The sequence below is a fragment of the Hipposideros armiger genome, unplaced genomic scaffold, assembly GCF_001890085.2.
Source record: "Hipposideros armiger isolate ML-2016 unplaced genomic scaffold, ASM189008v1 scaffold_31, whole genome shotgun sequence".
Classification (NCBI taxonomy): domain Eukaryota; kingdom Metazoa; phylum Chordata; class Mammalia; order Chiroptera; family Hipposideridae; genus Hipposideros; species Hipposideros armiger.
The window spans coordinates 3846191-3862309 of NW_017731381.1; the positions used below are offsets into that span (position 1 = coordinate 3846191).

The window sequence follows — 16119 nt, forward strand, 5'->3', positions numbered from 1 at the left end:
AAGCCACAAATTCCTCGTCTTTAAACTCTCAAAGGATTATTAGTATTAAGGATAACAGTATCTACCTTATATGGTGGGGTGAGGATTACATGAGTTGATATTGTAAAAAGGCTTAGAACATGCTAAACGCCTAATCAAGGTTAGCTATTATTAATATTATCCTCACATGGTAAGTTGCTTTTCAAACTATCATACTTAGTAAAATAGTCACCAAAGAGGGAAGAGAGAATCAACCCTCTAAATATTAAGTACCTTGACACTTAAGCACTTCTTACCCTTCCCAGTACGTGTTTATTCAACATTACCTTGTGGTTTTTTTCATTTTTAAACTGATAAACTATGCTATTGCTATTGCTAAAGGGACGTTTTTATTTCTTAAAAGTTTAAGTAACTTCGTCGCCAAATTTGCTGCTGGCCTTACCTGCCCGGTGTTGAGCTTTCTGACCCGTCATCACTTTTTGGCCCCGCCCTTTAAACCAGTGTGTTTCAAGGAAAGGGAGACCTCTTGTGACCATCTGCGCATTACAACAGATTTTCCTTAGGAAAGCCAGTTCCCACAAAATGAAATTTACTAAACTTGGAATGAATTTTAAACTGTTTTTAAAGGTGTCTATCCCATTCGCTCCTTTTCCCAGGTTTTTTCCTGTTCCATGGTTCTTTGGTGAGATGGGGCAGTCAGTTGCTTCCTGCTTCATCGCAACTTCTCATGCTTCCTAAGGAGCCTGGAGGGAAGGGAATGAAAATCCAGTACACAGTGCACTGCACAGGGAAATCCACTTGAGTTCCCCTCAGCATTGAAGACTCAGCTGAAGAAGCTTCACCTCCCCAGACAAGGTGTCTTGCTGGTTAGGTGCCGTCCCACATGCTGGCTCCTCTCCCAAGTTAGGAGTTGTTTGAACCAAGGGTTATCTTCATTCCAAAGCAATTTATGAACACCTAGTCCTACCAGGCGTGCTAGCTCATCTTTGTATGCCCAGTGCCTGCACATAGTGCGTGCCCCTCATCTGTTCTGCAGTTATTTGTCAACTGACAACCCCTTTCTTGAAACGCTTCTTCACGTGACTTCTTGGAGTCCTCTCTTGGTTCTGCTCCTGCCTCACTGGCTGCTCCTCTCCTGTCTTTTGCTGTTTCCTTCTCATCCTCCTGTCCTCTATTCCTTGGGAATGTCCCAGAGCTTGGTCCTTGGACAGATTCTTCCCCTCCATTCGTTTCCTAGGTGACCTCCCTCAGTCTCATCGTTTAAATATCCGTCTACTGATGGCTCCTGAATCTGTATCTCCAGCCCATAACCTCTCTCCTGGTCTTCGGTCATGTTTTCAAATGCCAAGTCAACATCTCTACGTGATACGTTGTAAGCATCTCAGGCTTGACAAGATCAAAACCAAACTCTCAATTCCTCCTCTCAGATCTGCTCCTCCAAGCCAACTCCTAACTTATTAAAGCCTGTGGTCATCCTCGGTTCCATTCTTTCTCTCACACCCTACACCCATCGGCAAATCCCTTCAGCTCGACCTTCAAAATAATTTCAGAATACATCTTCTTTCCCGCACTGCCATGTGTCCAAGCCACTAGAAACCACTGCAATCGCCTCCTAACTGCCCTCCTTGCTAACCCCCTCTGCTTCTCCCCTTCTCTTAGTCCACACACAGCAGCCAGCGCTCTTTTAAGGGTCAAGTCTGTTTTCATGTCCCTCCTCTCCTCCAAACACCCGCCCCTCCAAATCATTCCCTATCTCCTCTGTAGTCGGAGCCTTTAAAATAGCCTACAAAGCCCTCCATAATCTGCCCCTGGCCTCTGCTTCTGTGACCTCAGCTTCTTCAAGACACAAATATCCTTGCTGTTCCTCCTGCTAGGAATGGTTTTCCCCCAAATACCCACATGGCTCGCTCCCTTACTTTCTTCAGGTCTCGGCTCAAATGCCACCTTACCACAGAAGTTGCTCTGACCACCCCCTCAAAATAGCAGCCCCTCCCCTGCCCCAGCCCTTGCTATCTCCTAATCCCTCTCTCCATAGCACTTTCTCTGAGGACAAGGATATTGTTCGCCTATTGTTCTCTATTCCCAGCACCTAGTACAGCATGTCTGTAGGCACCTGATACATGCATTGGATAAAAGGGTGAATGTTCAATGAATCATTCAATGAATCATTGTTCAAGGCATGTCAGGATGCTACTCTTGAAAACATGAGTAAAAATTCCCCAATCCACAATCTGAATCCGTTTTCAAGGATGCATCAGAGAAAAATTGGCTCAGTAAGTCACCCTCACAAGAGGTCAAATGTCCCAATGAGGGACCCATATTAAAGTTGGCCCAAGTGGGTTTGAGCAGAGTAGCTTTTAGCTACAAGATTCAAGTTCTGAGGAAGATTTTGACTGAGACGTACTTACAACTCATTCCCACAAACCTGGGATGCCTACGCTTTCATCCAAGTATGGATTTCTTCAACAGGTTACTTGGCCATTGGAACTTTGTCCTTTTCAATCCTGACACCCCTCCTCTTAGCACCTTTGTATGAAAGAACGTGCATCATTTTTCATTCTCTGGCAACTGTTCTGTTAATACACAGAATAACCAGTCCAGTGGTTTGAAAAGCAATCCAAGGGGCAGCTGATTAACTCAGTTGGTTAGAGCGCAGTGCTCGTAACACCAAGGTTGCTGGTTTGATCTCCGCATGGGCCACTGAGGTGCACCCTCCACAACTAGATTGAAACCACTGTTTGACTTGGAGCTGATGGGTCCTGGAAACAGTTTCCCAGCAAAAGAGAAAACAAAAGGAAAAAGAAAGGACTTAAGAGACTTAGGAAACATCTGAATTCAAGTAACATGTTAAGCCCATGTGCTCCACTTCTCCAGTGAAAAAAGTGAAGCGAGACGTGAGTTGTGGAGGTAAGGGTACCTTTACAAGCTCTAATGGCTGATTAGTGGTTCTCAAAGTGTGACTAGGGATCTACTCAATCAGTGGATCTTCAAGGTCAAAGCTGTTTTCATGATATTCAGATTTATCTTTGTCATGTTCATTGTCTCACAAGTGTAGTTTCCCAGGGGTCACATGATGTGCAACATCACACGGGACTGAACGCTGACGCAGGCATGAGAATCTACCTTCAGTTAAGCCAGGGATTTGCAAAAATGTAAAACAAGGCCACTCTTCTCACCAAATACTTTTTGCTTTGGAAATTTTCAAATTTAAAATTTTGTATTAACATAATTGAATTTATGGATGATTTTTAAATATTTTAAAATTTTCTTAGTTTTAATTTCTAATATGGTAAATAGTAATATAACCCATAGAAGCAAGAGCTCCTTGGGCTGCTCCATTTGTAAGCATAAAAGGGTCCTGAGACCAACACCTTTAGGACTGCTGCCTTAGACATATCACAGTGTACCCCTGGGAGCTTGAGACCTCAGTGACGCCTCCTAGTGCTGCGATGAAGTCATTCTGCTCCCTTGCTCAAACCATGGCCCTCAGATATTACTAAATCCACATTAAACTAGTACCCAGCAGGGGTGTCCCAGTGAACCCCCTTCCCACCTCTCCCAAGTACAAATCACCCGTTTGTAAAGCCCACACCTCACTGTTATAAATCGACACTACCATTAGTGGGATATTTTAGTAGAGTAAAAGTTATTTTATAATCTAAATAAAACATACTTTCTGTTAACACCGTGTTGAGAAGCCTGGACAAATTTTCACTAAATTTGATGCATATGCTTAGAATGGCCTGAATTCAAATAAGTTATGTGATATATGTAAAATTCACTTTGGAGCCACCTGAAAAAGATAGGGATTCAGCCTCCAGGTGAAATTGAGGACGGATTTTTTTTTAATCAAACTTTGGAGGGCCTTTTGGGATGGTTGAGCAGAAATACAGGACACAGCAAGTAGAAAATTCTCTTTTGGGGTTGCTGGGGTAGGAGTACAGTGCAGAGATATCCACCTAGAATAGAGTTCGGCCAACTTTTGAGATGGAAGAGCCGCCAGGGGTCATCAAACTGGCTCGCGAGCCGCAGGCTCTGAAGTAAAATTGAAAATAAAAATAAAACTATCCTAGTTTCATTTATAAAAATTTTAAAGGCTTTCACATAATGGTGATTATGTAAAAATATATTTATGGCTCTCGAATCATTTTTAAATTATTGTGAGGGACAGGATTGGCTCTTCCAGGGGTCGGCAAACTTTTGAGACTTCCGGAACGTACCCAAAGAGCCGCATGTGGCCTGCGAGCCGCAGTTTGCCGACCCGACCTAGAACATTGGAAACTGAGGTATGAGATCTACATCACAACTGAAACATGCCATATATATGAAGACGCTCTAGATGGAGAAGACGCACACTAGTTTCAAATATCACAGCCCCCCCCCCCCCCAGCTGAAGCAGCCCAAAGCCAGCTGCTTTTGGAGAACCAGCATGCAACATGTTTCAAGGCAAGCAGCTCCAGAAGCGGTTTCTTCAGTGATGGTGAATGATTCTCAAACGACACAGGGCAGGCCAGCTAGTTTATTCATATGGCATCTAAACCTTAGATCTCTGGCTTAACAATAACATAAGAACCTTTAAAGACACAATAAATTTTGCGTTAAATCAGAGATGGTTTAAATCAGTCATATAACTTCTAATATTCTGGGCTGGCAACTACGGCAATGACAAATGTTCAGTCCATTTACAAAACTACGTTTCATTTTCCTTGGCCACCAATTCTTCAACAGATCTGAAAAATGCACTGTTTTACAAGGCTTTTACCATATAACCACTGCTACCAGTCCAGTAATTATGGTTTCTTCATTCCCCACGAGCATTGCTAAAGGAGAGATTTTTCTCTGATCTGCTTGCCTTTGTGGGTCTGTAAGAACTCAGAGTAAGTTTAAAGAATGAAGATTAACTGAGATGCCAAGAAAAGTTTTTATTGCAAGCACAGTGAGCAGAAGGAGATGTCTTCTGACACAAAGTGGCTGCCAGGTCTGCCATTAACTAAATCTCTCTGACAACCCTTCATTGGTTTAAAGCATATTGGTTAACTTCTTGCTATCAGGTGTACATCATTTCTGCCATGTGGGACATTTTCTTGGGAATATACAAGTAATATTCCATGTAGCCTGACAGGTCCTCAATGGTCACGTCATCCACATAGACTCGAGCTTGCTCAGAGCAGGAGCGGGGAGAGCCAGACAGAGTTCTGGTGTGAAGCGACTGAGAGTAGTCCTCAAGCGTGGATCTTCGCTCTGGGGCCAAGGGAGGGACATTCTGCAGGCCTGAAAAGGAATAGACTTCCATATCGTGCCACCTCTTACACTGGCACTCCTTGCCTAGGCATGCACATGGATGGCCCTGGTTTAGTTTGGAAACGGATTGAAAGTCAGAGAGATCATTGGCCTTGAGACTTGCTTGGGAGGCTTGAGCAGCATCAGAGGGGTCTTCCTTCTTACCCTCTGACGGGAGCCTCGGAACCGAAGTTCTCGAAGGCTCAGCGACTGCCCCTGTGTGATTAGTATCGAGAGAAGTAGAGCATTCTCCTGCATTGAACTCTTTAGGGGTTGAAATTCCCAGCCCACTGCTGCCATCAGGGGAGTCAGTCTGGCCTTTGTGCTTGAGCTGGCTGCTGGAAGAAGCTATTGCACTGCAATGTATAAACTTTGGAGGGTGAAGGACAGGAGACTTAGAACGTCGACGACGCTGGGTCCTCACGGCTCCTCGTGAAGACTTCCTTGTAGACCTAAAGGGAACAAAAACACACAAGGTGATGTTGGGATACAGAGCTACACAGGTTCTTTATGACAGCTGGAAATTTGCCTTCCCTCAGGCCTTTAAGTCTAAAGTCACAAGTTTCTCCCAAAGAGATGTGCCTGCCTCCATCTACAAGGTGCCTATATCTGTGTCTTAAAAACTTCAACATCTCCATATTAGCAAGCTACAGAAATCGGAGGGGTAAAGGGTAGTTTTTAATTGCATTTCTTGTGCCAAACATTTGGTGCAGGACACCTGCCCTGTCCCAACCCTTGGCTCAGGGACCTTGACCAGTGGGTCTGGGAAGCACCCTGCGCAGACAGCTTAAAGTGATGCCGTAGAACCTAAATGTTTCTATGCCCTGAATACAGCAGTTTTGGTACTGTGAGGCTGATGCTACAAATGGCCACAGTACAATGGTTGCTGAACAGAGCAGCAGATTTAGGATCCATTTCTATCACTGGTAACAGCTGACAAACACATTTAGGCTTCCTGAAGTTTTCAGATACTGAGAATCATCAGACATACTATATAACTTCTAAAATATTTAAATAAATGAAAGAACTGAGCAAAGAAAAAAAAAGACTCAAAACTACTAGGCAAATTTGAAAACCAAACAGAACTGTACAGCCCATGGATATGGTTGCCATGGACGGCACTGTGAGCCACAGAGACCAGGCTGAGGGGTTCCCCTTGGCCCCTGTTCTCCCCTCCACTCCCCGCACCTGCCCTCATGTCACACCACCGCTTGAGGCCCAGGCTGGCTACTATTTACATGTTGGGGCTCTGCTGTTGGCAATCACTGGGCCCAGAGAAGTAGAATCTCACTTCGAGCGTCTGGCCTGTGCCAGGATCCCTGGAGGAGGGAAGGTCATGCTGGAATCTGGGTTCCACTAGGCAGAAATTAAAACTGACCCCGGCACTGTCCCTACCCACCCATCCCACCAGGCTAGTCATTTCAACCTGAGACTGACTCAGCAACCGAACACAAAGTGTGTCCACCAGCCAGGAGAGTGCACAGTAGGCAGGCAGGGCAGGAATTCTCTCGCTTCTCTAAGTACTACCTCCATAAAATCCTCAGCTCTTACCTCTTGCCTTCCAAAGCCTCAAATATTTACTACTTGGACCTTTACGAAAAAAGTTTGCTGGCCCCTAACCTAGAAGGCAGCACGCAGACTTGGAGATTTGGAAAAATGCTAACAGTTAAGAAATATGTAAGACTGAGCCGGCCGAGTGGCTCAGCTGGTTAAGAGCTCGCTTGGGAGCGCCAGCTCTGTGCAGCAGAGCTGCGGTTCAGATCCCACATGGAGGGTCAGTGACGCTCGCCCTCTACAGCTAAGATGATGAACAACCGCTCAACCTGGAGTTGGGCTGCTGTGAGTCGCCAGCGTAGGCTGCAGCAGGGCTGCAGTGGGCTGCCGTGAGCTATGTGAGTGGCTGGCAGCGAGCATGAGTGGCCAGCAGCAGTTATGAGCTACCGGGAGCCACTGTGAGCGGCTGACCAATGACTGGTGACTGACTGCCTCACCCAGGAAGAGCACAATGATCATACCAACATGGGCCAGTGAAGCGATGTCCTCCACAACTAGACTGAAGAACAAAACAGCAATTTGTCTACTTGTCTGTTCCCCTTCTCTGATTCCCCAATGCTGTTCTCCTCCCCCAATTCCCCAATAAAATCTTTAAAAAAAGAAATATGTAAGACAGCATAAGAAGTCTGGAGTCTCTGAAAGACTACAGAGAATGGAAGCTAGTGGTTTTTAAAGAGATAATGGCTGAGAAATTTTCTAAACTGATAAAAGAAAATCTACAGATACAGGAAGCACACTGAAGCAGGACAAATAAAAAGAAATCCCCATGTAGACACACTACAGCAAAACTGTAGAATACCAAACACAATAGGAACACTTCAACAGCAGCCTGAGATCAGACAGATTATTTCCAAATGAACAACAATTAGACTGAAAGGCTTTTCAACATCAACATGGAAGCCAGAAGACAATGAACAATACCTTCAAGTGCTGAGAGAAAATCACAATCAATCTAGAACTATGATTTCGGGTATACCAAATCAGGTATACCTTTCGAGAACAAAGATAAAATAAAGATATTTTCAGATAAATCAAGGCATATTTCCCAATAGAACGTGATGCTATACAACTCCAGGGGCACTATTAATTCATTCTATGTAGAGTTCTATCACACAGAGGCCTTATTTGCTAGGAACAGGCCTTTACTAAAGAACTTCTGAAGGAAGTGCTTTAGGAAGAAAGAAAGTGATCCGATTGGAAGGTCTGAGAGCAAAGACAGTGTAAATGAGAAAAATCTAAACAAATACCGTCTATTTAAATGATAATAAAGTAGGCTAAATAAAACCTAATTCAGGAGATTAAACAAATGACAGAACTGAAACACTGGTCCACTACACCACGGAAGCCTTGAGGTCAGGGTAAAAGGGTTTTAAGGAGGAGGGTTAAAATATTAACTTCTGTCTTTGTTAAGCATGTATGGTAAAATTTCAAGGCTGACTACTGAAAAAATAGAAACAAAGTATACAATCTCCAAACCAGGAGGAGGAAAAATGGCAAAGGGGAAAAACAAAAGAACAAACCAACCTGTTTCAAACAATTTTTTTTTAAGGTGGGGAGGAGACAAAGTAAGAAGAGGAAGAAAAAAGCATAACAAATAGCATGAAGTAAGATGACAGAAACAAGTCCAAATATATCAACTAGTAAAACATATGTAAATGAATTTAACTCAGCAGTTACAAAAGATGACAGATAAGATTCAATAAAACAAAACAAGCCATATGTATTTGAGACACACCTAAAAATTTAAAACAGGATGGTTGAAAATAATAGAAAAAGATACACTAGGCAAATACTAACTTAAAACAACTGGATTAGCTACATTAATTCCAGAAAAATAGACTTTAAGACAAAAGACATAAGGGATTAAGAATGTCACTATATAATAAGAGTCTCAATTCACCACAAAGAAAACATTCTAAACTGGCATGAACCCAGGCTGTACAAACCTAAAAAAATAGCCTTAAAATACATAAAGCAAAAATATAGAACTTAAGGGGAAAATAAATAAATGCACTCCCATGGGGGAGATTTCAACATACCTCTCTCAATTATTGATAGGTCAAGCTGACAAAAAAAATTATTTGAAAAAAAATTCAAATAACACATTTAAAACCCTAATTTAATGGACATTTATGGAACCTAAAAACAATTAGAGAAGACATTTATAGAAATTGACCATGAACCATGCCACATAGCAAGTCTCAGCAAATTCACAATTGGGAAGAATGGCTCTTCTCTAATAGTTGGGTCTTGAGTTCCTTATCACAACATACTCATTTCTGCATACTTGGGAAAGAAAATCCAACAAGATTTTAAGGTACTGGGATAAAAATCATCTGCAATAACCAGCTCTTACCCATGCCAACTGTCTTTAGATGCACATGTGGTTTTAGGTTTGGCATCATCTGCTGCTGTTCTGACTGATGCTCTGACACTTGGGCCTTCTCCAACAGACAGAGATGCTATGGACCTGGAGACAAGAACAAAGTTTACTGCTATAGAAAACTGTACAAGGAGAACTAATTGCTCTCACTAACCCAAATGTAACTTATTTTCTTTCTAGTTTGAGTTTCTCAAAAATCACTCAGCTTTTAATGCAAATTTTCTTTCCTCCTTTGGTGCAAATTTAACCAAATTTAGAGGATCCCTAAAAGCCCACTGTTGCAAAGAATCACAAGCCAAAGAATGATTAAGTATAACCAGCAGCAGGATATAAATAGACTTTTAGGCTGTTTATCTGGGGCAGATCAGGCCTTATCCAGGGAGAATGCTAATGACACTGACTATGTATTTTATGTGGGCAAACAAGAGCCGGAAACGAAGTTTAGGAGAAAAAATTTTAGGGGACTCGATCTAACTTGAAAATGAATACATTTTCAAAATTATAAAACTTTTAGAAAAATATTCTAATTTTTACAACTAATAAACTTGAAATATTACTCAGAATTAAGTCTTAGCAGTTTGAAATTATGGATTCCCAGTAAAGATGAAAAAATTTAAAAGATAGAAAAAAAAATCATCTATAATTTCACAACCCAGAGATTACCAACATTAACGTTTTGGTATAAATCCTTTCAGCCCTGTCAATACACACATATACACACACGCACTGGGCTGCTACTACACATGCTGTGGCACTGATAAAGATTCTTTAGAAAGAGAGTCTACTAATGTAAAATTTAAAAATGTTCACTGAAAAATAATTTTAAAAGTAACTGGGAATAACTTAAATGTCCAATAACAGAAAATACTGTATTATATAAATTATGGCACATATATACAATAGAATATTAGGAACTTATTAAAAATTAAGTGTACAAAAGACTTTTAATGACATGAGAGAATATAATATTAAGAGGAAACAGCGTGGATAAGCACCTATATATGTAACGTGTGTGTATGTATATATATACATTATGATCTCAACTATGTAAAAAAAGTAAAAAAGTATATGGTATTATATACAGGTGGTCTAGATACTAACAGTACTTATGGTAAGCGGTGATATTTACTTCCTTTTCCATTTTTGTGAATTCTGCTATAATAAGCATGTTATTTTATAGCCAGATAAAAAGGATTATATTTTAAAATAAATATTTAGAGATCTGTCTTGATAAGACAAATACCATCAGAAATGAAAACCTGTTGAACAAGATCATGCTCAATTCCTGGCATGGCTTGGTTAGTTTATGAGTCAGTACTTCAGACGTCCCATTTGTAAGTTGGCAACAATATGAAATAACTAGAAATGTATGATTCGCTACACAGGTCTTATTTGCTTAGTCATGATAATGACTCACCCCCTCTACTCTTGTTTTGTTTTCTCAAATGCTTCCCACTGTTCTCTTTCTATAATTTTACTCAAAGCAGATCACATGCTACAAATATATATCTGGCCATATATTGTACAGGTATTTTGAAAGCTCTTTTTTAAATGTTTCAAGTAATTTTTAGGGGCACTGAAATGGCTTAATTTATATTCCAACTTCTTAAAATACCAGAAAAAGAGTCTGTATATCAAGCTACTTATATAAATTTATAAATTAGGAAATTTGTGTGTGTGTGTGTGTGTGTGTGTGTTTACATGCATTCCTAGTATTTTCCTGCTTTACAAAAATGTATTTCTATACCAGAAATCACAAAGGAATACATTATGACCACAATCTGGAACTGTTTCTCTGCTTTGTTTACATTTCCCAAAATGGCTTATGAAGCACTGATCGATTTTAATGGCAAGATGACCACCATATAGGAAAAGCCACTGGGAGGAGAAAGATTTAAGTATCATGGAAGCAAATGTGAGCACCTGTAACAGCTATTGTGCAATTAATATATTTAGTATAAATCAGTATTAGTATAAATCTTCTCATTTGATAGGCCAAGATAGCATTAGCAATAAGTAGAATGCTATAACTAACATCTATTTCACTTTTACTATGTGCCAGGGACTGCATGCATTTCACGTTATTTTCAAGGTACCGTATAAAGGAACGGTAAGAGCACAGGTCCTACAGACAAACTGTCTGGGTTGAAATCCCGCTCTACCACTTTTTACCAACGTGGCCTTTAGCAAGTGACTCAATTCATCTGTGGCTCATTTGTAAGCTGGAATAACAGTAGTATCTATCTTCTAAGTTGGTACTGAGGATTAAATAATGTGTACAGAGTACTTAAGCCAGTGTCTAGGACATAGTGAGTAATAAATTTTAGCAATTATTATTACTATGTGTTGTGGAGTGTTCTACTCTGAGTTTCCAGTGTTTGGTTTCCATTCATGAAAAGAAATACTTATAGCCATTAAAAATTTGAGATTTCTTCTGGCCCGGGGGCAAAGAATGGGGATGAAAAGAGTCCTACACAAAACATTTTGCAAAGGGTGAATTATTAACATTCAGACAGCAGCTGGCCTATAGGTGCTCTAATTAGTTTGGCCACAGGGTCCAAGATTATTGATCTCTGTGACAGAACCCTAATGAATAGAGGTTTCCATAGTGATAGCCACAGCAACAGAGCCCATGAAATCGACACTGTCTACATAGATTTCTATTGAGCCAATTCACTTTTAGTGAAAAATGCTGTGATTCCCTAGAGATGAATGAGGAAATCCTTGATGGGACACTGCTTGATGTTAGATTAAAAAGGGAGGGGACAACTCTCCTCAAAGTTAAGGAAAACCAAAACACCCAACCTTGGAGCACAAACAGGCTGCAACTTTTCAAAATTTAACAGAAGAGTTTCTGTCATAAGTAATACAATGCTGTGCAGAATTTGGTAGAATGTCACACTATTAGCACTTATATCTCCTACGAATAATGAGAAATTTTAGTAGAGAAAGAGCTCTTCAGAGGAAAAGCCTTAAATTTAAAGCTGGTAAACAATTCCCAAATAACGTATTTCATATTTAATTACCCTGATGCATCCACTCTTAATTTCTTGAAAGCAGTTTGTAGACTCTCCTCCTCCCCATCCTTGGCTTCGGACTTCATTGTGAAAGTTTTTACACTACTATGGATGGTCCCGTTAATACTAAAAAAGAACATCAAAATAAAATGAGCCAAGTGAAAACAGGTGGGTTCAAAAGTATACCTTTTGTTAAACTCTTTATTCCTGATACTATTACTGTTTGTTGGGGTCGGCAGGGAAACAAATGTCTATTTCTAAAAGGAAGTTTCAGTGCAGATAATTAGGAAACTGTAAGTTTTATTTCTTACATTTATTATGATAGAATTTAAACTGCGCAAGTACTTGATTCCAGTATCGTACTACACAGTCTTGGAAACTAGACCACCTAAAATCTGTGTTTAGGTATACTTTTTAACAGGAAGAAAAAAAATCTCTCCAGTCATAGAGGTCTAGAAACCTACAGATGATAAAATGACCTTTGCATCAGAAATAAAAGGGAAAGCTCAACCAACAGCACTCTGATTCTTTAAAATGCTACTGAGTATCTAGTTTAACCCTCAAAATTCCAATTAAATATAACTGCATGACACATCATAGCATTTCTCTAGAGCAATCCAAACCCAAATATCAATATTCATATCAATATGCATACCCAGATATCAAGTAGTTACCATTGTTAAAAAGGGATTACAAACATGTTTCAATGGTTACTGATTAGTCTATACTCTACCAATACGGGTGATACCTTCATTTTTTTATAGCTGTGAATATTTTAATTATTACACAAGAAAGACAGAAAAAAATGAACTATACTTGCAACTCAAAAAAATAAAAAGAACAAACTTAGCCAAAAGGAAGAGGTAGAAAGTAAAGAAAAAAATAGAAATTATTGTTCCATAGATGAGCCTTTAAATGATCTTCACTTAATCAACTAGCTTGATAAATCAAAGTTCTCCATTTCTTCCACCCTGATTATATTTAAACAAAGAAAAGGAGAAGGGGAACCAATCAAAGCAACAAGAGATACAACGGAGAAGCCTGTTAATAAATTCTTTGAAACTAGTTTCTCAATTATTGTAAAATATTAGTTAATACCAAATCCTGAACAAAAAATAAACTACTATCTATGATATAAACAGAGACTCAGAAAGAAAAAAAAGTTAAAAAAAATAGAAGATGGGGAATTTTTGAAGCAAAGGATTCACTTTACCTCTTCTTCATTTCTAACCTGCTACCCCCACCCCATTCTCCAACCCCCTTGGGCACTCTCAGAGGGAGCAGTGCCTCTCTATGGCTCCCTGGATCCTTACCTGCTCATCCTCAGGGGTGGGTTTGATGTTATTATGAGACCTCTAATATTCCAAAGGTCAGGGTGTCATAATATGTTGGCTATAATATAACCATATAGTACCAGTGGCAGAATAAATAAGCAAGGAATCAAGACTATTCAGGGGTAGGGGTAGGGTGTGTGTGTGTGTGTGTGTGTGTGTGTTTAATTTATGTGTAGAGGAACTATTTTTTTTAGGCAGTTCTCTCTGGGGATTGAAACACTGAAAACAGTCCAAAGAATTCAGCTAGCTTTCACTTCAACTTCTTAAGACAGAAATATAAATACACTCCCCACACGCATTTTGCTGGTTCATTTAACCTGTATATGAACTTGAGGAAACATTACCAATTCCATACTTCACTTTCTAATTCTTCTGGATTTAGAGGAGGATTCTTCCTCACATACACAATGTCCTATATACCTGCGCAGAGGGGTGAGCAAAGATCACATTCTAATATTTTTAAAGTTCCACAGCAACTAAAAAGGGTGTTATTGTAGGATGTAAACATATTCTTCCTGTAGGCAGAACTAAAATTAAGTTTGACTTATAGTTTTCGATTACTTTATGACCAAATGCTCAGACTACCGGGTCCCTTCCACAAATATTTACAGAATTCCTACCATGGGCTCTAGCACCAAACTGGGTGCTAGGGATATAAGAGTGAACTTCGACACATACCAGGACTGTGAACCCCATTCCTGTAACGACTGGAATCTCATTCCTGCCCTAACACTGGGCTAAGAAGCTCTGTACCCAGACATGTAACTTTTAATTATATGGTGCTAACTTAATGGCACTGCAGGTGACCTCTAGATGTTTATACAAACTTAAGTTAACATTCTTGTCGAGGCACTAAAAGTTACAAACCAAAACCGATCAAAACAAAAACTAGGTACAGGCTAAAACTTTAGGAATGAAATTCCATCTCAACTATTTTCAGAATTGCAGCATTGTGATTACTCGCCTTTTCCCTCAGTTATATTAAGCCAGACCAAATCTGAGTCTTAGGTCCGACCTTAAGAGCTAAACCAAATCAGGGCACGTTTGCAATTACAAAATGTTTACTATGCTCCTCTGTCGTCCTCGCTTCCCATTCACTCAAACCAGGAGCTGTAGGACTAACTCCAGGAAACATATAATTGGCTTGCGCCTCTTCATTCAGATTACATTTGTGGGAGGCTTTCTTGCCGTTTTCACTGCAATGACTTCCTGAAATTGAAAAATCCGCCCAAAAGATCAAACTTTCTAAAGGCCTATCAGAAGTTACTTTGTATTAAGTCAAATCACACCAGGCAATTTAACTTTGCCTCGGATTTTCCCCAACCTTTCAAAACGGACAAAATTCTTCTCAGTTCCCCCATGAAAAGGGCAACATTTCTGGTTTTCTCTGATTTTCAAGGTACAGCATGTATCCCAATGTCACTCATCTCTTGCAGTTTTTAACCAAGACCTCTTTGAACCTCGAGTTAGGTCCAAATTTCCAGGGTCCTGGATAGACCTGAGAATTATCCATACAGGATCCGCGCGTAAGCGTGTCATCACAATGTTAAAGATTTAGAAACTTCTGCAGCCCACCGGGAAAGAAAACCCTGTCCAGCAATTCTCGGAGTCACCAACCAGACCAGATTGAAAGAATCGGCTCCCGGGACAAAACACCTTCACATTTCTCTCTACAACGTCCACTCAACCTCTACGCTTTTGGTGCTAGCGCCAAAACGCAATGTTGTTGTTCTCACCCAGACTCTGGATCGGTCGCGGTTAAACGGGATCAGGAGGAAAGCTCAGAACCGGAGGGGCTCGGACAATGGGGAGTTGTCCAGGACCCTAAATCTGGCCACCCGGGGTCCCCAGTTGGGAAGTTGCCCCTTCAGGATACTCCCGGGCCAGAAAGAGAGGTTTGAGTCAGGCCAAGGCGCCAGGGATGCAGGAGGCGGCGGGAGCGGAGCCAAAGAGGCAGTCAACGAGACGGGGGCTCAGAAAGGAGCGGGAAAGGGCGGGAAGGGGCAAAGGGCGGCGGAGGAGAGCGAAAAGGGGAAGAAGCTACGGGAGAGTGGGAGAGGGCGGAGGAGCAGGACTGCGCGGGGGCCGCGGAAGGACAGGAAGGCGGGAAGGGGCGAGAGAGAGGTGTCCCGGCAGGGCCAGGCCGCAGCCGCTGAGGGGGCGCGGAGAGGCCCAGGCCCGGCCCAGGCAGTCAGCGCCGGGGCACGACGAAATCAGAGGCGGGCGGGCCCAGAGGAAGCCACCCGCGGCCCAGTCGGGCCAGGAGGCCGAAACGCGGTGTCGCGACCACTCCCCGTGCCGTCAGGGCTCTCACCTCCTCGCAGCTGGGGCGCTCCGGTGATCCACTCTCCGGTCCTGATCGACTCTCCCCGAACGCAGCGCCTGACTGACCCGGATCCAAACCCGCGGAGGGGGGGGGGAGCCCGCACGCCCGGAGTCGCATTGCGCCTGCGTCACTAGGTCAGGCGCCCCGCCCCCTGTCCATGCTCCTCCCACCCGAGTGACTCGGCAGCGCGGCAGGCGGCGACTGCGCAGGTGCAAGGGATGGCCGCGCCTCTCAAACGCCCCTTAC

At 41.7% G+C, this 16119-nt stretch overlaps 1 protein-coding gene across 1 annotated transcript; it reads right to left on the minus strand.

The window, feature by feature from the left end:
• Window positions 1-4483: 4483 nt before the first annotated feature.
• OSER1 (oxidative stress responsive serine rich 1) lies at window positions 4484-16070 on the minus strand. The gene is made up of 4 exons (XM_019637003.1): window positions 15862-16070; window positions 12223-12339; window positions 9170-9283; window positions 4484-5711 (listed from the first exon to the last, which is right to left on the minus strand). The coding sequence occupies exons 2-4, from the start codon at window positions 12297-12299 to the stop codon at window positions 5027-5029; spliced, it is 876 nt and encodes a 291-aa protein (XP_019492548.1). The 5' UTR covers window positions 12300-12339; window positions 15862-16070; the 3' UTR covers window positions 4484-5026.
• Window positions 16071-16119: the final 49 nt, after the last annotated feature.

Excerpts from the sequence above, each read along its gene's own strand:
- OSER1 (XM_019637003.1), bottom strand. The coding sequence starts at position 12,299 with ATGAAGTCCGAAGCCAAGGATGGGGAGGAGGAGAGTCTACAAACTGCT. Across the intron at positions 9,284-12,222 it reads TTAAGAGTGGATGCATCAGG|GTCCATAGCATCTCTGTCTG; the intron begins GTAATTAAATAT and ends TCTTGTCTCCAG. Across the intron at positions 5,712-9,169 it reads TCTAAAGACAGTTGGCATGG|GTCTACAAGGAAGTCTTCAC; the intron begins GTAAGAGCTGGT and ends TGTTCCCTTTAG.